The 22,992-nt window shown below is 37.3% G+C and overlaps 3 protein-coding genes and 1 long non-coding RNA gene across 9 annotated transcripts; 3 read left to right on the top strand and 1 right to left on the bottom strand.

Annotated features, from left to right (window-relative positions):
- The first annotated feature begins 455 nt into the window (after positions 1–455).
- Positions 456–3,471, top strand: LOC106662061 (Krueppel-like factor 15). 4 transcript variants are annotated; one of them, XM_024225815.1, is made up of 4 exons: positions 512–581; positions 1,070–1,145; positions 1,681–1,914; positions 2,149–3,471. In XM_024225815.1, the coding sequence occupies exons 3-4, from the start codon at positions 1,681–1,683 to the stop codon at positions 2,449–2,451; spliced, it is 537 nt and encodes a 178-aa protein (XP_024081583.1). In that variant the 5' UTR covers positions 512–581; positions 1,070–1,145; the 3' UTR covers positions 2,452–3,471. The 4 variants fall into 4 exon arrangements, with proteins under 4 accessions (XP_014241351.1, XP_024081582.1, XP_024081583.1 ...); XM_024225816.1 differs by having other exon boundaries at positions 1,663–1,914; XM_014385865.2 differs by lacking the exon at positions 1,070–1,145 and having other exon boundaries at positions 456–581.
- A 387-nt stretch (positions 3,472–3,858) lies between these two features.
- Positions 3,859–18,510, bottom strand: LOC106662249. 2 transcript variants are annotated; one of them, XM_014386176.2, is made up of 10 exons: positions 17,952–18,510; positions 15,957–16,072; positions 8,775–8,948; positions 8,594–8,707; positions 8,321–8,532; positions 8,178–8,250; positions 7,921–8,042; positions 6,045–6,792; positions 5,526–5,906; positions 3,859–5,021 (listed from the first exon to the last, which is right to left on the bottom strand). In XM_014386176.2, exons 1-10 carry the CDS (start codon positions 18,019–18,021, stop codon positions 3,960–3,962), a joined length of 3,072 nt encoding a protein of 1,023 aa, XP_014241662.1. In that variant the 5' UTR covers positions 18,022–18,510; the 3' UTR covers positions 3,859–3,959. The 2 variants fall into 2 exon arrangements, with proteins under 2 accessions (XP_014241662.1, XP_014241663.1); XM_014386177.2 differs by lacking the exons at positions 15,957–16,072; positions 17,952–18,510 and adding an exon at positions 12,726–12,920.
- Positions 10,838–17,943, top strand: LOC106662250. Of its 2 annotated transcripts, none has more exons than XR_002910028.1 (4): positions 10,838–11,347; positions 16,922–17,196; positions 17,295–17,663; positions 17,783–17,943. It is a non-coding gene; the product is annotated as an uncharacterized LOC106662250 (long non-coding RNA). The 2 variants fall into 2 exon arrangements; XR_002910029.1 differs by lacking the exon at positions 10,838–11,347 and having other exon boundaries at positions 16,748–16,982; positions 17,053–17,196.
- Positions 18,511–19,593: 1,083 nt separating the features above from the next.
- LOC106662223 (estradiol 17-beta-dehydrogenase 8-like) lies at positions 19,594–22,987 on the top strand. Its single transcript, XM_014386120.2, has 6 exons — positions 19,594–19,708; positions 19,776–19,892; positions 22,089–22,279; positions 22,352–22,530; positions 22,616–22,743; positions 22,805–22,987. The coding sequence occupies exons 1-6, from the start codon at positions 19,678–19,680 to the stop codon at positions 22,888–22,890; spliced, it is 732 nt and encodes a 243-aa protein (XP_014241606.1). The 5' UTR covers positions 19,594–19,677; the 3' UTR covers positions 22,891–22,987.
- Positions 22,988–22,992: the final 5 nt, after the last annotated feature.

The raw sequence follows: 22,992 nt of genomic DNA, 5'->3' as shown, positions 1-22,992 counted from the left end.
ACTGGAAAATGCATTTATTGACTTTATCAATTCTAAAAATTCTGAATTCTACTCAGACGGAATTAATAAGTTACCAACACGTTGGGAGAAATGTATTGAGAGTATGGGAAATTATTTTGATTAAAGAACATTGCTTTAAAGTAACTAGTTTCTTTTTTTTTGTTTAATACCAAAATCCTGCATTATTTTCCGGACAACCCAATAGTAAGATTTTAAATACTTGAATGCGATGGGTCCGTCCTGGATTTTGTTCTGTGAAAGGGGTCCGATGGCTAAAAAGTTTGGAAGCCCTGCGATACGGACACCGATTGTGCCAGATCAAAACACGAAGAGTTTTAAAATAAACGAAAAAATTCCTCGTTCGTTCTGTAAATAGCGGGTATCGTTTTCCAGAAACAGCTTTTAAACAGCAATAATTGGCCTAACGAGCGGACAAGTTGCCGATTATCTTCTTGTCCAGCTGAAGAGGCATGTGCAGCGATAAGGGCGACCAGAGACGTCCCAGGGGACGCTTTGCCGTTGTCCTTCCAACAGGATCAGGGTTATTAGTCAGAAGGAAATCTCTGGAGCGTGCAGACATGGTGAGTAGTAACTTTTTTTTTAATTATACCCTGATGGAATATAAATTTGGCGGATTTGTGCCGGCCGCCGGCCTCGAATTGCTCAAAAGAAATTGCAAGAAACAAATTTGTCCAAAAAAAGCTACAATCTCGACTCTATTTCAAATAAGTAGTAATGACTATTATTAACATTTAAGCCCAAAGAAAATAACGCACTGGTCAATTTATTGACTTTGACTTGAAAAACGTGTTTTAAAAGCCCAGCTTCCGTTAAAAATCATATTTATAAAATAGCATTTAAATGAAATACACGGGGAAAATTAAAATCGGCCAATATGTGATAAATAATAAATAGATAGGACGCAGATTCAGGGGATTATTACAAATTCTGTTTGTGTAAGAAATAAGATGGACACTGTACATATTACATTCCTGATATTTATACACGTGAATGATTTTTTTAAATCTTTTTTTCATGCAAATTATTACATCAAGTTGTTTTATCTTAGTTAAATCTCGCATCACGACAATCGATACATCAAACGTTGAATATTTGCTCGAAAACTCAACTACAAGTGAAACAAGGTGGGTATCGAAATATCATTTTTCAAAAAAAGGCACAAAACTGGCAATCCAGAATTTCAGAGTAAAATGGATGGCGGTTGTACAGAACGAAGACCGCTGGGATTATTAATAATAGCAGGCATATATTGCTACTGGTAAATAATAGAGAATTTAAGTCTAAACGCCAAAGATTTTAAATTGCGTTAAATAATTCTGAAAGAAAATGGCTTCCATTTTTAACAAATGTGAAAACATCGATGCCTTTTGGAAAAAGCGCTAACGGCTAAACCGGGCAATCCAAATTAAAATGAATGGCGGTAAATTATTCTGAAAGAAAATGTCTTCCATTTCCGTCAGAAACTTTAGTAGATTTAGGCATGAAGTTGTAAGCTTTGTTTCACCACGATTTTACATTATATCGAAAGCTTAGCAGGCAAACTAACAAAGTTTCAAATTGAGAAATGTTTTTATAATTGTTTTTCCGTTTTGATTCGGATTTGTTACAAGAAAGTGGCATTTTCTCTCAATCTCTGGACAGGACTTTGCCCATTTTCAGATGGACGAAGTGGACGAGTTGCTGCTGTCATTGGAATCACTGTCATCTGACTGGCAACTGGAGAACCCAACGCCAGTTCCAGAAAGGACGCCGCTCTGTGATGAGCTCTGCTCCAACTCGGTCATAGAAGAAGCATCTATCTACCTAGACGTTCTCGGAGTCAGGCTCTTCCAGCCAGAAACCAGCCCGCAGCCACAATTTGCAATGGAATACCAGCGGGCTCTCTCACCTGAGGTACCACCATACACTTCTAACTTATAAGCAATTTTAATAAATAAAAGTACTGTTGTTTTGGTCCGTATTGCTAATTTGGCCTGACAGACATTTCGTTTCAGCTTTTCATTATCTTCAGCGTACGTACTAGTTTTTATTGTAGCCAAAAATGATCAAACTTGATTACCTGCAGACCTACAATAAACTCAGTACAACAATTTTAGCTTCATTAAATTAGTGGGTTTTTTATTACAGGAACCGCAGAGGAAAGAGTTTGAATGCCCGTATCCAGGCTGCCCCAAAGATTACTCAAAGGCGTCTCACCTCAAAGCGCACCTACGTCGTCACACTGGTGAGAAACCGTTCCGCTGCGAGTGGCCTGGCTGTCAATGGAGGTTCAGCCGATCCGATGAACTCGGCAGGCACTCGCGCTCCCACTCGGGCCACCGGCCTTATTCCTGCTCTGAGTGCCCTAAACGGTTCTCACGTTCGGACCATTTGGCCAAACACAACAGAGTCCACATAAGGAAGAAGATGTTCGACTCGAGGCTTTACTGATGCTGTTATAGTTAAGATTCTTCTTATATCGGTTTCATTTTGTTCTTTTAATTTATAGAGATAAAAATAATTAAAATACAGAAACTGACTCTCTACCAAACTGTAAGTTTAAATGACTGTTAAGTTTGAAAGTTTATTCATTTATAGAAATACAGCAGTATAAGAGAATAAAGTAAAGATAAAATAAAAATGTAAGAATTAGTAGTTTAAAAAAGTGAGTAATTTTGACTATTTATTTTGTCATGGTTTAATTAAAAAAAAAAAAATGGGTCTTGAGCTTTTGTACTGTAAACTTCACTTGACTCCTTATTTTTAATCTAATTAAGTGAAACTTTCCAACGTATGCATGTACTTGCTGAGGTCAGTTTTACGATTAGGATCTGGAATTGTGCACACAGACACCAAATTTAATATAAAAATGGTATAATATATATTTATAACTTCTTTTTCATTCAGGTCTATTCGGTTAAATAACATAATTATTACAAATAAATTTTAAAGTGCCCAATGTCTGTTTACCGTTGAAAGTTCCCAGAAGCCACTAAACTCACTAATACAAACACCCTGTTCCAACACAATGGAGAAAAAAAAACATTTTGGCATTGAGACATGTATACAAAAATAAAATGTGCAAAATTTGAAAAAAAAAATTAATATTTTCGACTTGAGATAAACGTGTGAAATGTCTGTTTTTAACTTAATACTGATTCCATTTTTATTTTACCGGGGCATATTTTATTGAATGGTCTCATTCCTATCGTATACAAAATTTTACTAACCCACAATTTAGGAACAATAACACATTTTTTAAATATTACTTTTTTCCTTTCAAGGCTACATGTGTCTTTTAAATTTAAAATATAAGTTTTCTTCTTAATTAAGCGTTTTTTTGTTTTGTTTTTAACATTAGGAATTTGTACGTTATAAGGATCTCATTTTTGGAAATCCTCCCACCCAAATGCGTATTGTTTGATTCATAGCAAATTATTGTTCAATAACCTTATTGTTCAATAATAAACAGACAACATTCATAAATTAAAAAAGTAAAAATACAATATATTAAACTATTAATAGATGTTTTTAAAATTAATGTTATTAAAAACTAAAAATGAGATTCTTTCCATTTACAGAAAATTAACATATAACATTTTTTAATCTTTCTCTAAAAATTAAATAATGTATATATTTATATAAAATATTTACAAAAATTTATTACAATAGAACCTCTGGAAATTTCCCAAAAGTAAAACAACTTGGGATATGTAAATTTTTTTTTTTAGAAAACACTAGAAAATAATGTACAAAATAATTTTTTTCTATACATAAATACACAAATCCCTCTATTTCAAAAAATTGTGGAAAAAATACTGTTCTCGACTCAAATGTCTTTATAATAAGAAACTCACATAAGATTCCCATCTGAATGATCTCTTTAGTGTATTATTAATAAATTAGTTATTTACATCAGGGAAAGGAGTGAATAGTCTATTTAGCACGTATATGACTAGCTAGTTTACGCTATTTGTGAAAATCCTGAACAGTTTCCTTTTCAACCTTGGTTCTTCCTCGCTCTTTCTCTCGAGTTCCTGGGTCCGAGGCGAAGTCGCGGAGGCAGTGTGGGGAGAGGAGAGCAGAGTCGGCGTCACTAGCTTGAAGCGGTTTTTTGGGGGTCTTCCACGCTTCCTGGGTAAAATTAGCGAGGAAGATGGGATTGTGCCGTGTTGGCCGGTGGCAAAGGGGAAACTGGGATCAGTCATAGTGAACATGGAAGAAGAGGAGGAGGGCCCATCCTTCTCCTTCAGTTTTCTTTTGTATTTGGATTCGTTGGGCCAGCCCGTCATGTTCCTTTTTTTCCTCTTTCTCTTCTTACTCACAACACGTCCGTCGTCGAGGAAACCAAAAAAATCCGAACACTCAGAAGATGCACAAGAGTCTATATTCACATATCGTAAATTACTGAACAATTTATGGTTTGGCGGATGGGATTCTTCAATTTCAAACGAAGGTCCCTGGAGGCTACTGGACAGAAGAGCTTCAAGGCTGAGATCGAATCCAGCTTTTCTTATCAGAGGTTCAGCTTCCTGGACACACGTCGGATCGACACCCAAGAAAGTGGCAGGATCCGTGTCGATTTTATCTATATCGACTAAATCTTTGGTTGCACTAGTGACCACTTCCGGCTGCAATCTCGGTGCTATGGAAGAAGCCGAAGTTGAAGACTCGACCGTTTCTGTAAGTGAGGATTCCTCTTCATAACTGACAGGCCTGTCGGTACACTCCCTTTGCAACCTCCTTCTTGGTATCAACGACGACATGATAGCAAGGGTCGATGCATGGCATCGAGGTGATTTTCTCGGCTTTTCATGAAGCAAGTGTTGAGGGATTTTGCTTTCAAACGATTTGAAACTTTTCTTGTATTTTCTCTTGGCCCAGGGTAACTCGTACGGCAACATGACTGAACCGGGGTACGTATGGTATTGAGGAATATAATGTTCATTCCCTTCAGCCTGTCTCTGGTAAGTAGTCATCCAAATTTCTTGCCTTGGCTTCATCTCAAAAGAGAACATCACCTGAAAAAATAAATAAATTGGAAATGTTAGCACAAGCCAGGAAATAATATACCACGATATAAAAAAAATTTTAACCAATCAAAAGAAAGTGATTTATTATAAATTTGCAGTTTCAGGGATCAATTAAATTTATGAATATTACAGAAAGTTTCAACAAAAAAATTACTAAAGATACCTTTACAATTTATACAGTATACAAATTAATTCCACTAGTTTTTGTGGTCCACTTGACCAATTAATATCTTTCAATTAATTAAGGTTTTTAATTGAGCAGCGGCGTATCTAGCTGAACATTGTGGGTTCAAATCCCGCTCATGACTGACTTTTTTATCTCAACTAAAAACTTTAATTGATACAAATTAATTTTTGTTCCGTTATTTTTCTTTTATGTTTTTGAGAGGAATAAATATTTTGAATCCCTGACATAAAAAAATTTAAATCCTTATTTTTAATCATAAATTATTTCATATTATAAAATTAATGGCTTGTTTAAAAAATGTTTACCTTTTCGTGAAAGGACGAGTCTTCAACTTCCTGTTTAACTTTAGTTAAATCGAACTCCTCCTCTTTGATCCTAGTTTCTTCCGACTTGCTGGACGAATGACTCCTCTCGCTACGTCTGCTCGATTTTTTTGTCGTTTTGACATCCTCCTCGGACTCGGAGGCATCTTGTTCAGACTCTTCATCTCTCTCATCGCTCAACGAGTGTTGCTCGAGCTCTTTTTTGGGTTCGCCGAACATGAAACTTTCTGCCTCGTCGCTCAATACGGCCAACTCGGACTTACGCACTTTTTTAAACCGAACAACCACAGATTTAACCTCATTAGGAGACTTGAGCTGGTTGTTGTTGTTTGATGTGCTGTTCCCATTGAGTTTAGCTTCAACCTTGATGGAAATAAATTTCCTTTTAATGTACATTCAAACAAAAACAAGCATGCAAAAAACCAACACATTTTAACCTACTTTTTAATATAATAATTAACTAATTTCTAATTTTAAAAAATTACTGTTTATGAAAATTACCTGTTTTTGAGAAATAAAGTAATCAGTCGATCTCAATTTGCTGTTTAAAACCTCAACTTTGTAATAAGACTTGTTATCCTCTATGAGCTTTTCCTCAACAGACAACCTCTTTTTTATTAACCTCTTTGAGGGCGATTGAGATTGAGGTGGGGGTGGAGGTGGCGGTGATGAGAGTTTATTCACGTTAGACGTCCTCGACGATTTTGCGGGTGCTTTCGCAAGACTTTTTGGAACTATTGGAATCGCCCTCAGCACTGGAAGTGGTTTGGTGCCTGGACTCCTAACAGGATTTTCAGCTGCTGGGCTTGACTGCTTCACCTGACATTTCCTCGATCGCAAATTGTGCTCGACTGATGGGGAAGAAGCCGAAGAATGTTTGTTAGGTGAGGCAGCAACAGGAACGGGCGAGGAGCATGGCTTTTTAACCTTAGTTTTCTCTTCATGATCAGAGCCGCTCGTCGGCGTTTTGGTATCTTTTAAAGGTGTCTTCTTCGACCTCAACTCGATCCCGTTGAAATGCGGAGGCAGGGATACAGGAGTGCCGAGATTAACTCTCGGGACAACCATGTGGATCCTAGAGGTTGATCTTGTGATATGACCGTTCAATTTTGGAATGGAAATCGGCGACGATAGCACCGGTGAAGACTGCTTACAAGCACTCTCAGTACTTTGTCGGCCTCCCATCTCTGGTGGTAGGTACGGAGGAGGGGATTTAGCTATCCTAAGTGATTTCCTCAATGCGCCAACCCTATTAAAAAAAAAAAATTACCAAATTAAATGGAAAAAAAAAACTACAACAATCATAATTTTTTCTTAAGTCATAAGCCATCCTAACAATCTGTAATTTCAATTGTACCTTCATGCGGGAGCACTTAGGCGGAAATCAACCACCCTTGGCATAAAAACATGAGCAACTCTTTCTACATTTTTGCTGTGTGGGGATTGTATTCTAAACTTACAATATATGAAACTAAATTGCAAATTAATCATCTTCCGGATCGGCGAGCCATCCCTGTCAAACATTCAGAGTAGTTTACCGCCTTGCGCTAAAGTTTCATTCTTACATTGACAATCACAACGAAATGTAATTATCAATTTTGTGTTTTTGTAAGTTTAACGAATGAGTATTAGCAATAATGTGTTAACGTTTTTCAGTGCACTGCACTGTTTATTATTAGCTAATGAATCCCAGTTATGTACTGTTATCAAATTTTTTCATATAAATCCAAATTATTATCAATTTTTTCTTATAGGTAAGATTGTTTTGTTTTCTTCATTAATATTTCCTACCTCTCTCTCTTTCTCTTATTATCAGTACGTTCTAATCATAAAATAATAATATTAATATAAGTAGATACCTCCCACATATACCAACCTACATTGTGTACATTTATCTTCTCCTCATAAGGTGTTTTTTTCACATTTTTTAGGACAGGTTTCTCTAAACATAAGGACATCCGTCGAATCAAAATGATTCAGATGGTAATGCACAATGTTTTTCACAGGTTTCATTTTTTTCATGCGATTTTTTTTTTGCTCTTCATTTTCTTCAAAAGACATATCGTCTGTATGTCTGTCTCGTATTACTTGTGATTCAATTTGTCATTTTGAATAAATTTTTTCAATGTTTAAACATCTGTGTTGGAGCTGCTATCAAAATTACCCCTATTTCAAAGGATCGGGATGGGATATTGGATGAAAACACGTGAAAATGAATTGGCAGTAGACTACGGCCCTGTGCTCACAAGTGCCAAAAAAAAAGTCGCGCCCGCTTGAAGATTAATCATGTAATAATACAATTTTCCTTGTTTTCATAATCGTAATAGTAAGCCAAGATATTTTTACAGTTTATAGAGAACTAAATTTAAAAAATTACCCTAAATTGTGTTGAGCAATTATAGAGTCAAGTTGGGCATATTGGGAAGAGTCATTAGCCAATTTACTATGTTGTGCTGATAACACATGTGTGTCTAGCTGATCATAGCACACTCTACACATCTGAAAAAAGCAATATTAAAGGTTGAATACACAATAAAAAATCATTGTTTTTATTAATATATCTAAAAATTGTCTTATTTCTCTGATATTAGTAATTATTTGACTTTATTATACAAAGTAATAACAAAAACCAACCTCACAGTACCCATTGCCACCACCTGGTGCAGAAGTAGCTTCTTTCGCAGTTCGGTTCACTTTTCTTGTCATTCTGGAAATTTCATTGTAATTATAATCATTGTAAAAATGTAATTTTTAGCGCAAGTGTAGATAAAAATTACCTTTGCAAGTCATTGCCATTCAACTGGTTAGTTTTATGATTAGTCAGCCCTAAGCTAGGCCAAGATGAAAACTGCCGGAATTCAGGCCTCGAAGTGGTTTCAATCTTGAGAAAACAACCTCGAAGTTCGCGCACACCCCGACCAACTAGTAAACCAGTGTCGCCTGCAAGTTTTTCAACTTTTTTTCCGACTTTTTCTAACCAGCTTACAAACTGCACAAAATGACAATGTATAAACAGGCGTAAAAACAAAATAACAGAATTTGTTACCAACCCTGTGCAAAGGATATATGGGAATTTTCCAGGCGATAGCGTTGTCTAAAATGTCTCCAGTTGTCTTTTGTGGCTGGTTCTTCACTCTCTCTAACATGGTCTCTGCACGAGACCGCTTCAAAAAAAAAAAATAATAATAATAATAATATAAAGCGGGAAATTACAAAAAAAATTTCACTTACGGCTCTAAAGGTGATCACTCCATCTTTAGGAGAATCTGTCGTAGCTGGTGAAATACTGCAAAACGGCAAAGGAGACGGTGTTGGAACGTTGGAGTAGCTATTTCGCCCTGGTAAATAATTTTCACGGTCGGTTACAACGTAGTTGACTTCCTTCACTAAGAATAATTCAAGTGTCTGGAAAAACATTTAAACAATTGCCATATAGAACAAAAAATTTGCGAAAAGCATTGCAGTAAGGTATAAATCCATTTTTATTCACAAGCTTGATGTAACAAAAATATAAATATGCTTATTAATAAAACCAACTCTTTTAAAGACCAATGCACACTACCCACTTATTCAGCATATCTCATGTGTGTGCATACTCAAGCGAATCTAGTCAGTTGATACCTGCCAGTCAAAGTTGGATAGGCTCCCTACTTCCTTTCCAACTGAAAGTTGACCAACTACCAGCAGACTTTAATTGTTATGAAAAGAACTGTTCAGTTGAAAAATTATTGTCACAAGCAAGACGCAAACCCACGAACTCCAGATCAGCACCCTAGCACTTCTACCGGGGTACTGACCCAGAGGTCATCGGTTTGAGTCCCATTTGTGACATTACTTTATCATAACCATATTTTGCATAATAATTAAACAACAACAGTACAAAATTACTTTGATTAATTGGACCAAATAAAAAAGCATATAATATATTACTATCAGTAGACTGTTTATTTAGTGTGATATACTTTGTGAGGCGCACCAAATTAGAGATCGTATAAAATTAGCCTTTCATATTTATTTTTCAACACTGACACTATGTACTGCAACCGGAGGACACAAGTTATGTCTCCTGTATGCAATGACCCACTGTAGGGGTCGGAATGATAGCGGATATCAGTGGAGTCTAGTACTACAACCATCCCCACACTCGTAGATAATGGGATATTGTGTGATAACACAGGGTAAGTATTTATAGTGCATCTTGTTTGTACATGCTCTGGTCCCCTTTGATGCAGGAGGAAATCCGTTCCCAAAGCCATCCCTCGCCATTATCATCACACCATCAGCTTCTGCATGACCCACTCTTTACACAATAGTGACGATTTGTAAAGTCCAAAGATGGGCCTTTAAAGAAACCAAACCGATACAGGCACTCAATGTGAGGCATTAAGTAGCAATCATCATTTAAGGTGGTGTGGTAGGCTTTCAGGATGGGAAAGTGTAGAGGGATTGGCTTAGGATGGTTTCAAGAAAGGTTTGGAACCTTTGGAAGCAAGATTAGGTCAGTTCATTTACAAAATGTTGAGGTCAAACTTTTATACCAATATCATTAAATTCTGTTCTGCTTAAAAGAATATTTAGATCACCAATATTTAGTGATTTAAGTACAGATGCTTCTATTTTGTCTGCTATGTTATTTATTGCAATCCCAGTGTCACAGAAAGTACCGATCCATGGAGAATTCCATTTTACTATTCTTCCGATAATATTGTACCCAATTTAACTCTAAATTTCCTAGGATATTCTCCCTAAGCCCTCATTCTTGGCACATCTTGACTATTCCGCATTTCCACATGGTGTCATAAGCTTTCTCGAAGTCATGCTACACACATTTTTAAGAGCTTGTCTTGTCTGAACAATCTGTCATCAATCTGCTGTTCATGTGTAACTACCTGACTTTAATTGAATTTGGTAGATCCTCGCTATTCATGTACAAGATTGTTTTTGATAATTTTTTTTAAACATATTAAAAAAATTAAAAATTTTCTGAAAAATTCTTTTTTTGCTTGTACGTCGATAAAAAAGAAAGAAACTGCTCTAAATTGAGGCAGAACATGAAAATAAGTCAAATGAGGGCAAAATCCACAAAATCCATCGCCAACCTTTAAAAAAAAGTGATAACAATATAACAGCATTAAAACCAAATGTGATCATCTGAGCCAAATTCTCATCAAAAATTGGTCAAAAGGAAACAATGAAGAGTTTTAAGCGTAATTTTAAAAAAATTAACCTAAATTAAACCTGCCAATACATTTCAAAAGTATTGTTATATTTATTTTTAATTAGTTGTGTTTTGATAGTGAAAACAAATTTTGGTCCTAAAAGTCTTTGTAGTTGTATTTTAAGTCTTGTTTCAGGATTCTAGTCAGTCTGCTGTTTCAATACTAGTATCTGACTTAGCAGAATTCAGTATCTCCTTGCTATTGACAGACAGATGGCAAGACATATTTTTAAATAAGCCAAAAATTAGAAAATTTTCAGTTTTTTTCGCTTCCACAGTGATAAATATGAAAGAATACTGCCCAAAATTGAACCCGGGAAATTTTTTTTATTAAAATTGGTCAAATGAGAGGAAAACAAGCAAATGATAAACACCACCAAACAAAATCCATGGCCGACCTTCAAAAAATCATAACAACATAACAGCATTGCAACCTAATGTGATAATTTGTCACAACTTCTCAAAATTTTGTCTAAAGGAATAAAAATCGCCAATTATACTTTTTTCAGGACGTAAATATCAATCAGAGTTTTAACTATAAAAATTAAAAAATTCACAAATGAAGGATGCCAACAAGATGGATGAGGTAAACCTGTCCAAATTATTCTATACATTTCAAAAATGTTGTTATATTTATTTCTAATTAGTTGTATTTTGATAGTGAAAACAAATTTTGGACCTAAGTCTTCGGAGTTGTATTTTAAGTCTTGTTTGGGGATTCTATGCCAGTCTGCTATTTCAGCACTAGTAACTTTAGTGGAATTCAGTAGCTCCTTGCTATTGGTGTACAGAGGACAAGATTCTTTACGATAGATTTTTTAAATATGCCGAAAATTAAATTTTTTCAAGCTAGTTTTTTTTTTAACTTGTTTCCACAGCAATAAAAACGAAAGAAAACTGTCCAAAATTGAAAAAGAAAAAAAGTATTATTAAAATTAGACAAATGAGAGTGAAATAAGCAAATGATAAACACACCAAACAAAATCTATGGCCGACATTCAAAAAGTGATAACAATATAACAGCATTGCAACCTAATGTGATAATTTGACAACTTTTCAAAACTTCGATCAAAAGGAATAAAAATGCCAATTATACTTTTTCATGGCATAAATATCAATCAGAGTTTCAAAAATAAAGTTTAAAAAATCACAAATGAAGGGTGTTAACGAGTCGAGTGCGAACCTGACAAAATTTAAATAATCAATACACCTCAAAAGTGTTGTTTTATTTATTTTTTCTTTGTTGTTGATTTTTTTTTTCTTTCTATGAATGTCTACAAACAAGAGTTCAAGTGAATTCAATGCAAATCAGGAATAAAATGACTACGTCGGTAATAAATTATGCAAGGGCATAAAGGAATAAACGATAAGAGTATAACAGCTTTGCAACCTAAGGCAAAAATTTGCCCGTTCAAATTTATCCCCGTGAACGAGAGGCAGAACGTTTCCCCGCCGAAGGGCGAAGTCGGATAGAAGGTGGAGGGTCGGCCGACAGTTTAACGTATCGCGCGTAAATCGACGGTTTGTCACGTCGAGGGAAAATGTTAATGCTGGGGGAAAAAATACTTTTCACCGTAAAATCTGAGCGTTATCAAATCGGGTTTCGACAGGTCGAGAAGCGGATCTGTAGGGTCGTTTAAAGGTGAATGAATTGAACCCGCGAAGTGCGGCGTGCGGCGTCAGGCTTTCCACGGGCCGGACGTCGTTTCGAAACGTTCCCGAACGCGAGAAAGTCGTACGCGGCCCGAGTGCATTCACCTCCGCCCGCCCAGGTACGATTCCCAGTGTCAACAAAGGCGGGACGGAGGTGCGGATACGACGATGGACCGAATACGACGGGCGACGATGTGCCCCGTCGTCGCGCGTACACGGTGTTTAGTTCCGTCGCGAGCCAGGGACGGGGGAGAAGAGACGGAAGGGAAACGAAAAGCGATAGGAATATCAATTGCTGTGTTGTTACAGACCTTTTTTCCTCACGGCGGCCTCGCTCTCACGCGATTTTCTCAAAGAGGTCTTCCTCTCCTGCTACTCTCCTCCTCGGATATGCTCGTCCGGTCGTCTCCTGGGGCCGCGGTGCTCATCCCGTGTGTCAACAACAGAAAAGTCGGACCGCACGTCACAAAATGGCCAATAACTCTCCGGATCCAAACAAGCCGAGTTTGGGCCGAACGCCGCAAGGCTCGCCGACGGCGACTATCGAGCTGTGATATCGATTCGGAGAGAGGCGCGCGCAAGGCGTTCTCACGATTTATGGATTTTTTTCCGCCTTTCCACCGTTTGTCCTTTTTCTCATTTTACCTTGTTATACACATCGATAAAATGTGTATTTTTTAATGGAGGAGGGGCGGAATCGGAAACGCAGGCTCGCAAACGGTGCCCCCTCCGGCCGACGGTGGCTCGTGGGGACCGACCGTCCGCCAAGGCAACGCCGTCTTTTTCGCTTTCACAGTGAAAAAATAAGAAACCGCCGAAGTCGAGCGCCCGCTCGAAAACTAATAATAATTGAAATACTGCGTTTGTTCTCTCTTTTTCTTCTCCTTTTTTTTTTAACAAGGGTTCGCAACAGCAGAGGTCATATCAAAACTAAGCAGTTAATTCTTCCAATATGAATTCTGGCAAACTGAAAAATGAACTGAGCATCCCTTTACGCCCCTGAGGGAAAACCTTTTGGTTCAACTTTGAAGGAGGAGGAAAGAAATGGTGCAAAACATAAGACCGTGGAACAGGAACCAAGGATAGCATGTAAACCTGCTTAAAGAATTGTGCAGCACAGAAAAAGTATGCTCAGTTCAATAAATAGTCCATACTACAGCCAGTCCCTGTCTTAAAGTGGCTCCAGACATTTGCCAAGTCTTGAGATGCTCATATTGGCATTAGTCAAATAGTGTGCCTATGTTTCTTACATGTGCAGAAACAGCGAATATGTATTTTCCAAGAGCCGTGCAAGTTCTCAACGTACTACCAAACGTGACGGACTACAGTGAAACTATCATTCCTGCAGCTGTGGTTACTGAGTTTTGTAGTGGTTACAAACTAAGTCACAGAGTACTGATGCTCCATCTTACTTTCCATCAGTTTCCACTCATCAAAAAAGCTCGTTTTGATTTTTGTGATTTAGAAAAGTAACGTTCCAAATTATTGGTTCAGCTTGGTACAGATGGAGGAAATTTAAGACTTTTTTGTTGGGCCAATCCATTTCTACCAACAGAAACAATGCTATAATATCTATACTAGTTGAAATAGTTTTATTGAAAAATAAACAGCACGGTGCTTGATTACAGTTGATTCCCGAATGTGAGGATGATTTGAGTTTGGCTACTGCACGAATATTTGAAGCGAATAAGGGGACAAGTTAAAGATATAACAAAGTTACAACAAGGAAAGGCTTGTTGCTTAGCTGAGTAAGGCAAGCACCGAATACTGTTGCTTGGCGAATAACCGAGCACCCATCCCATACTAGTCAGGATTTGGTGAACTTTTGCTCAGAATTCAGCAAATCCCACATGTCTGGAGCCACCTTTAGAATAAGTTGCAGTTGTTAAAGTAAGAACAAAGAAAAAATTTAGTTTAAACAACCATACAAAAAAGGCTGTAAATTGGAAGGGGCAATCACCCGGATGGGAACATGGCATCCCCCACCAATCTAGGAAACGTAACTCTTCAATAATTAAGCAGTTGGTCGAAGGACGTCATAGCACAGATAGGAGCGAGGTGATGTTCCTTACAAACCAGGGAAACTTAGCCCTGCAATAATTACACTGTTGGTCAAATAAATAAGAACAATGAAGAGTTTCGCAGACTTTGTCCTAGAAAACAAAGTTACAATAGTTGCACAACCAATCAAATAAATAACTAACATCAACTTATTTAGGGGTGAAGGGTTGTAACAAGGCTAAAAATATGTAGCGTTGTGGGAATTCCCCAATTTTTGATTTTCCTTTCTACCCCTACTCCAGTAGAGAAACTTGTATAAAAAGGGATGATTTGGAAATCAAAAGTCTCAAGATCAGACTCACCTGAGGCAGTCACCTCAGAAGACTGCCCGCAGTCAAGACCAAAGACTCAGCCCCAGTCAGGGAACAGTCGACTCCAGGAGTCGATCCGGAATGGAAGTAGCAAACTTCGTCTGGAACTCAGTCAGCCAGAGCCAGCGAGGACCAGCTGTTGCTGATCAGGTTGACAGTTGAGAAACCGGAAAGGCACTGGAGATGATGTGGGCGCTGTTTATGGTGAGCGTTGTTTGGGGAAGTCTTTGTTAATAGTCCCATCCCTGATTTAGAGCTTGCCTGACTTTTTAGACCGATTAAGATTTAGTTGTGGTTTGTGTACATGTAAAAGATGGAACGTGTTAAAATAAATGTTGAAGAATACTCTGATTTATTAAAGTCTAGAACCTCATCTTCCCCTACACAAGAATAAGTAGCAAAGCTCTTAGGCTGACAACTCTCTCATCGCTTAGAGAAAAACAAGCGAATATAGAGATTGTTCGGCTGATTTTGTACTAACAGTATTAATACTAATTTCCCCATTTTTATTAATACTAATGTGCCCATACTGAGAAGACACCTCTCCGGAATGGGTATTCTACCAGATCCTTTTTGCCATTTTTGTGAAATAAAAGAAGAAATGCGCACAGCACTACCTCGCAGAGTGTGATAGTTATGCCAGGTCAAGATTCAAAACTTTTGAAGGAGAGGACATCATAAAATCACTCCCTGAGATAAAATGGTCCAAAATCTTGGGGTTTGTGAACAAGTCCAAGAGGTTTATGCAAGACACGTGAGCCGACCAAATCCCGGACCTTTTAGGGATGGGGTACGAGTCTATCCAGGCATTTAACCCCTCAGGTCTTGGTCGCCCACCTTGCATAATATATAGTACTATTATAGTTTGAGAGCCTTTTCCTTTTTTCTCATTCTTCAGAGATGAAGCGACTGCTAAAAGGCAATGCTAACTTTTAACTAAAGCAATGCTGATGCCTCACAAAGTGAATGGTAGCATCATAAAATCTATGAAAACCGGTCAAAAAACTATGCAGTTAATTCGTCTGATGTGAATTCGGACAAACTGTCCCTTTATGCTCTTGGGGTGAAAACTCGTCATTCTTAAGAAATTGTTAGCAGAAATAGAGCCCTAATAGTTTCTCAGACCTTTCGACGGCCTATTATAGTTAATAAAAACTGTTTGGTACTTACTGCTCCGAGTTCTGTGAGTTTGCTTTCAATTCTCTTGAGAGTGGCGTGGTTTCTGATATCTAGGTAGAACTTCTTGTTGATCAATGGCTTGGCGGTGTTCTTCGCCTTCTTCGATACTGGAAAAGGAACAAGAAATCAGCTCCAATTGTTGAAAAGAAAGTTGACAAACTGTCTTTAAGTAGGCAAGGAAAGGTGTCCACCAGCCCTGAACCACATATGGCGGTGCTAGAAATGGAAGGACTTTTCGTACACAATCCTGCAGACCAGGTGTAATGTCAAAATGGAAAATTCAAATAATTATAGAAGAGTTGGAAGGTGGAGAAAAAACTGGGCTTTCGATTTTAACGGGAAATCCGCATATTCAAATACTTTCACAACCGAATCCTATTGTCTTCGACGCGATTCCGGCCTGAAGATGAACTGATGTGTCTGATAGCCTGAAGATAATAGACATTTTCCATTGAATATTGCAAAATCGGTAGCATTCCTTCTTTCACATATAATAATTCCAAATAAATTGAAAATGCATTCGGTTCGATTAAAAATCCCTTTGGAATAAATTGCTATATTGCATTTATTTCAATGGAGTAACCAACAGATGGGAATAAACTTGATCTGCACTTCTACGAAAATAAATAAATAAATTCAATGCTTATTTAAATACACAAAGCCAATATACCTGCTCAGATAAGAACACTCATTTTTATTTGAACTGCTTATTCATATATATAGGTTTTTATTTAAATGCGAGTGTTTTTTTCAAGAGATCAATCGACTTGCACATGTTCTCTGATATTAAATTATATTCAGATTTACTATACCAGCCAATATTATTTTGGTAATGTGTTCGATAGCTTTAACATTGTATTGCTTGATTGAATAATGTAACTGCAAAGTTTTAAGTTGTAAATCCAACAGTTAAGTTTTGCAAATTCATTTGTTTACCTTGTTTCAAACCTTGGCAGACATTGAACGCCAGGCCAATTTATTCAAACATTTAGACTGAATTTGGGCACACGTCCAACGGTAAGTTTTACATGTAAAGAACACGCTCACTAATAGAATTGTTGGAAAGGGTGACATTTTTGGGTTTTAGGTGTCACTGGGCAATTGAAGCCCTGAGAGGAGGATATAGCAAAACCATAAGGACCATGAGATGACAACATGAAAAAATTAGAGTACACAAGAGACAAGGGAAGTAAAAACCTGGCCAGAGTACGTAGAAACGTGGAATAAAATAGTAAGATGAAAGAACGGACGGCTACCGTTGTCTTTGACGAAAGTTTTACATATAAAGAACGTCTTCAATAATAGAATAATTGGACAGTGATTTTTTAGGCTTTCGCTGTCTCTGGGAAATCGCATGCTTGAGAGCATTGAGAAGAGAATCTCGCAGAAAGCAAATAGACCATGACAACATGAACAACAATCAAAGTAAAAAACTGACCAGAGGCCGAAGAAAAGTGAAATAGATATATGTAAAAACAGATGGTTACCGTTGCCTTTGATTAAAGTTTAACATATAAAGTACGTCTTTGTTAATAGAATTGTTGAAAATAGTGACTTTTTGGGTTTTAGTTGTCACTGGGAAATTGCATGCCTGAAAGGAGGTTCCAGCATAAAGCATACGGACCATGAAATGACAACATGAAAATACAGAACACAAGAGACAAGGGAAGTGCAAACCTGACCAGAAGATGTAGAAAGGTGAAATGAAATAGTAATATGAAAAAAACGGATGGTTACCGTTCTTTGATGAAAATTTTATATATAAAGAATGTCTTCCTTAAGAGAATTGTTGAAATGGGTGACTTCTTGGTTTTTAGCTGACACTGAGAAACCACATACATGAGAGGAGAATCTAGCATAAACCATATGGAACATGAGATGACAACATGAAAAGAAAATAGTACACGAAAGGGAAGGGGAGTAAAATCCTGATGAAAGGCCGTAGAAAGGTGAAATACAACAGAGATATAAAAAACGGACTGTTACCGTTGTCTTTGACGAGCTCTTCAGGCGTTTTCTTCTTCTCCGGTTTATTCTTCTTCTGGGGCGAGACCATCCTCGGAACGCTTTGCCTAGCTCGTGGCGATTGTCATCTCAGGGGCGGATCACGGCAACGGTCCGGCCGGAGGTGGGCCCGGGTTCAGCAGGGTGCGGGCATCGCGCGCCAACTTAACCTTGCTCTAGAAAAATAGGAAAATCGGCCGGATTTCCCGGGGTTTTTCCGTCTGGGAAAAAGGCGCCGGGCTTTTGTCGAAATAGCCCAACACCACGAGTAGCGATCTCACGCTCGAAATCCACTTTCAAATCGGGTCCGTTTCCACTGTTTACCAAATGCGACGGTTATCACGTTTCCACTGGTCGAGCGATCCGGCGGTCGAGTCGACACAAAACAACAACAAAAAAAACTGCGGCCGTAATCGCTGAAAACGCGGATATCACGAGACCCCGGTTTCTTTTTTTAAAACGGAAAAAAAAAACAATTTTTTTCCCCCTATACAGATTAAAAAATGTTAGGGTGCAATAAAAATGTCAACACAACCGTTAAGAAAACTTTGCTCAAACGTAATTAAATAACCTGAACAAATTGTTTATAGTTTAAAAATAAAACGTCATTCAAAATCCATTAGCAATGGTCATTAAAAAAAAGATGTTTTAAATTTGAAAATTGAAACGAACAGCAGTGTTGCCACTAAAATATCCCGATGATAACGATACTAGGGAATTTTTAACAAAATAATCACTATTCTTGTTATTATTTATTATTTTAATATTATTATTATTATTATTATTATTATTATTAATTACTTTGTGCAATTATACAAAAAATTTTCCATGCTTCGTGTATTGAAATAAGACAAATGGATAGTAATATTCAAAAATATATTCTAGAATTTAACAGAAGAATTTAATATTGTAACTTTTTGGATTTTTTGAATTAATTGTTCTTTTTATCTAAGGTCTTATAATTATTTACTATTTTACCTTATGGCAGCAATAATAAAAAAAATCTTCCTATGCTTCGTATATTGAAATAAAACAAATGGATAGTAATATTCAAAAATATATTCTAGGACTTAACAGAAGAATTTAATATTGTAACTTTTTGGATTTTTCAATTAATTAATTATTTATTATTTTAATAATTATTATTATTATTAATCACCTTATGGCAGCAATAATAAAAAATTCTTCCCGTTTCATATTTTGAAATATGAAATGGATAGTAATATTCAAAAATATATTCTAGGACTTAACAGAAGAATTTAATATTGTAACGTTTTGGATTTTTTCAGTTAATTATTCTTTCTATCTAAGATCTTGGTTGAGATGAAAAAGTTAGTGTCATGATCGGGTCATCGGGATTCGAACCCACTACGCTCAATACGGGGCTGCTCTAACCACTTGATCTATCGTCACTTTTCATCCCAACCGAAACGTTTAAAGTTAAAGTTAAGTTTAAAATAATTAATGTGGTCAATTATTACGCTAAACATGGATGGATTTTTGAATTTTCTTTACTTGAACGAATAAGTGTTTTTTTAAAACAGTCAAAGACGGTTTCTGGTATTTTTGAGGGAAATATTTTCTGACAGGTTGGCCACCCTGTTGGTAAGAATTCAACTTAATCTTAACCGTCAAGGACAATCCGACAAGGTCTGAGCTCGCCTCATGGAAGAAGAATCGAGTGGGAAAGTCAGACCATAAAATAAAAATGCTCTGCGGAAAATTAGCTCTTGTCACAGGTCGGCGGCGGCGATTTTCTACTTTTCCCAGGAGTGGAACACTTTGAAACTGGTCGATTTTGTGCAGGGGGCGGAAGCGGAATCGGCCGGGCGACCTGTTTGGCGCTGACCCGTGAAGGCGCCCGAGTTGTGTCCGCCGATTTGCAGAAAGATGCCGCCCAACGCACCGTCGAACAACTCCGAGGTAAAAAAATTACTACCTCGGTCGCTGTAGGGCCAATTCCCTCGATTAAAATTTAAAAATTGAACTGGGAAAAAAGCTCGAAAGGGAAAAATTTCGCATTGAGACCTCTCTGGTATTTCAGTTATGAACATACTTTTTTTAAATTCTTGGTGTTGCAAATAGTACACTTGTATTTATTTGTTTATTGACCATAATGTGTCCTGGTGTAAAGATTAATAGTTGACTTAAAACAAACACAACATTAATAATTTGTTGTTTACCTTTATAGAATGTTACTAATTCTTTAACACTCTTTAGATTAAAAGTAAAGAAAATCAGTTCAATGTTCTTTCCAGAATTCACTATTTTCGTGGTCCGCTTGACCAATTAATACAAGACAATTAATTAAGGTTTTTAGTTGAGATGAAAAAAAGTTAATGGCATGAGAGGGATTCAAACCCACGACCTTCGGCTAGATACGCCGCTGCTCTACCACCTGAGGTATCGTGACCTCGATCCACTCGGACATCAATTCCCCATCTCAACCCCACCTTATGAGTTTTCCCTCCTTTTGCCATTTTTCAATCGAGGGCACGATAGCTCAGATGGTAGAGCAGCGGCGTATCTAGCCGAAGGTCGTGGGTCCGAATCCTTCTCGTGCCATTAACTTTTTTTCATCTCAACTAAAAACCTTAATTAATGTTCTTTCCAGAGCTGACTTGTCAAGTGAGCTTGTAGCTACTGTTACATATCCCAAGTCCTGGGTATGCAGTGCTACCATCCATGACGTCCTAAATGACCGGTTTAGTGCTGCCAGAAGTCACAATTGAAGAGAAGGTAGTGGTCGACCATGATGTATGATAGCTTGAGACGATCGTTTTATTGCTCTTACCGAGCATCATTTAAGTTTGTGATATAAGGTGAACTCTAAAACAGTGACTGGAAGACTTCGTGAGAATAGCTAGTTTCTAGGCGTCCAGCATCACGTTCTTTACTGCTGGAGATGCTTCGAGAAAAAGGCGATTTTGCATATCGGCATCTTACTTGGATGTTTGAACAATGGGGCTTTTTTCCTCACAGTTGAGTGCTGGCTTGGTTTGTGACAATCAGATGACTGGGATTGTATATAGAAAAGACGTGGAAAACCCTTTGCTTCTTGTACCATGAATAATCCTTTTCAAAGACAGTTATGGTATGGGATGGAATCAATGCCCGTACCGAACTGATTTTCATACAGGTGGATCTATTCGACTAAAGTACATTGAGGAAGTTCTTTAAGAAGCTATGCTCCCCTTTGCTCTATTTTTTGGGGGGTCAACTTTGGATTAATTTATGGCACTGCTCGACTGCTGCAGCTTGAGTTGTCACCAATTACTTGGAGGATGTAGGGATTACCCAAGGAAATTGGTACCTGACATGAATCATATAGAACATTTATGGGACTGAACATAAAGAGACTGGATAGACATCGTACATCGTCTCCAACAAGTGTTGACCAACTTTGAACCGCTCTTCTTGATGAATGGGATTCTGTTTCACAAGATGAAATCTGGTTGCTTATTTACTCGATGCCTATGAGATTTAAGACCCTTTCTATGAAGCCAGAGGAGTTACGAGCAAAATGTACAACTAAATGATTTTCCTCTGTTTTGGTAAATTTTCATTCAAACCATCGTAATTAAATAATTTTTATTAAAATTCATGAATTTCTGATCTCATCTTTAAAATAAGTAGGTTGTATTAAATATAATGATAATATACTTACATTTGAAATTAACAACAAAATAGGAGTGTCCGGGTTTTTGTCTTTGAGTATATTTTGAAGAACCAGAACATTTTATGCATATTTTAACATTACTTATTAGTTTGGATAAATTCTGAACTTGTACAATTTCCTCCTGTAGTCCACAGGGTGATGAACTTCTAATTTGATCCTTACTGATCATTTTGTTCTGCAGACACTCACTGGAAGGTCTTTTTGGCTTTTGCCATCTTCAGTTCTTCATTTTGACATACCTTTAAACAAGGGAAATATTCAATTTATCAATCTATTCATAATCTGACTAGATTCTTCTTTCCTCACTCTTATATCAATCAATGAAGACGCCGAAACAATATCTAATAGACCAATTTGACCAGTAAGGATCAAATTATAAATTCTGAACTGTTTTCATACTATTTATTTTTTCCTGTTGGCGCATTTTGTTAACTGTTAAGGAGACGGCCATATGGCAGTTCAACTTGATGTGAGCTCAGCCGAAGATGTGGAGAAAGCTTGGAACTCGATCCTGACACAGTACAAAGAACCACCGACGGTAGTCGTCAACTCAGCTGGCATAATACGAGATAACTTCTTGCTCAAGATGCCTTTAAATTCGTTCAATGAAGTCATCAATACTAACCTTACCGTAAGGTTTGCTTTTTTTGTGGGGGGAATGAATAAAACATTCTGAATGCTTATAAATGAAGTTTTGACTTAGGGAACTTTCAATGTAGTCCAGAAAGCATGTAGACAACTCGTGGAATCACAGCTCAATGGGAGCATAATTAATCTGGCAAGCATTGTCGGCCAGACGGGAAACATCAGTCAAGCGAATTACTCAGCGAGCAAAGCCGGTGTCGAGGCGCTCACAAAAACAGTGGCTAAAGAGATGGGGATGTAAGGCATTATGTTTCATTGTGATTGTCCTTTTAAAAGTATATTTGATTGAGAATTACAACAGGCTGTTATGAATTTATTGCAGGCACGGCATTAGATGCAATGCGGTTGTGCCTGGTTTTATAGAAAGCCCAATGACTGAATCTATACCAGAAAAAGTAAAAGATATGTTCCGTAAAAGGATCGCCCTCGGACGTTTTGGTCAGCCCCAGGGTAAATATTTTGCAGTATGGTTTTTCTAATCGGCTTAACAAAAAATGTGATCTCTTTGCAGAAATTGCACAGGTTATTACTTTTCTGGCGTCAGATTGGAGTTCATACATCACAGGTGCATCTATATCAGTTACAGGAGGGTTGTGAACATTTTATTATGTATATTGAGGGGAGAAAATTAAACAAAGTTAAGTAGTATACAGTGCAGTCTCGGTAATGCAAACCGAATTCAGGCCACTCCAAACCATT

Source organism: Cimex lectularius, unplaced genomic scaffold (genome assembly GCF_000648675.2).
Source record: "Cimex lectularius strain Harlan isolate CLEC.00 unplaced genomic scaffold, Clec_2.1 scaffold3, whole genome shotgun sequence".
Taxonomy (NCBI): Eukaryota; Metazoa; Arthropoda; class Insecta; order Hemiptera; family Cimicidae; genus Cimex; species Cimex lectularius.
Note: the sequence above shows the minus strand (reverse complement) of the source record. Positions and strands in the feature narration are given on the sequence as shown.

Coding starts and splice junctions, on each gene's coding strand:
- LOC106662249 (XM_014386176.2), bottom strand. CDS start 18,021: ATGGTCTCGCCCCAGAAGAAGAATAAACCGGAGAAGAAGAAAACGCCT. Junction 8,533..8,593: donor CCATATATCCTTTGCACAGG/GTTGGTAACAAA, acceptor CATTTTGTGCAG/TTTGTAAGCTGGTTAGAAAA. Junction 5,907..6,044: donor ACTTTATTTCTCAAAAACAG/GTAATTTTCATA, acceptor ATTTCCATCAAG/GTTGAAGCTAAACTCAATGG.
- LOC106662223 (XM_014386120.2), top strand. CDS start 19,678: ATGCTCTGCGGAAAATTAGCTCTTGTCACAG. Junction 19,893..22,088: donor CACCGTCGAACAACTCCGAG/GTAAAAAAATTA, acceptor TTAACTGTTAAG/GAGACGGCCATATGGCAGTT. Junction 22,280..22,351: donor TCATCAATACTAACCTTACC/GTAAGGTTTGCT, acceptor GTTTTGACTTAG/GGAACTTTCAATGTAGTCCA.
- LOC106662061 (XM_024225814.1), top strand. CDS start 471: ATGTGCAGCGATAAGGGCGACCAGAGACGTCCCAGGGGACGCTTTGCC. Junction 582..1,662: donor CTCTGGAGCGTGCAGACATG/GTGAGTAGTAAC, acceptor ATCTCTGGACAG/GACTTTGCCCATTTTCAGAT. Junction 1,915..2,148: donor AGCGGGCTCTCTCACCTGAG/GTACCACCATAC, acceptor TTTTTATTACAG/GAACCGCAGAGGAAAGAGTT.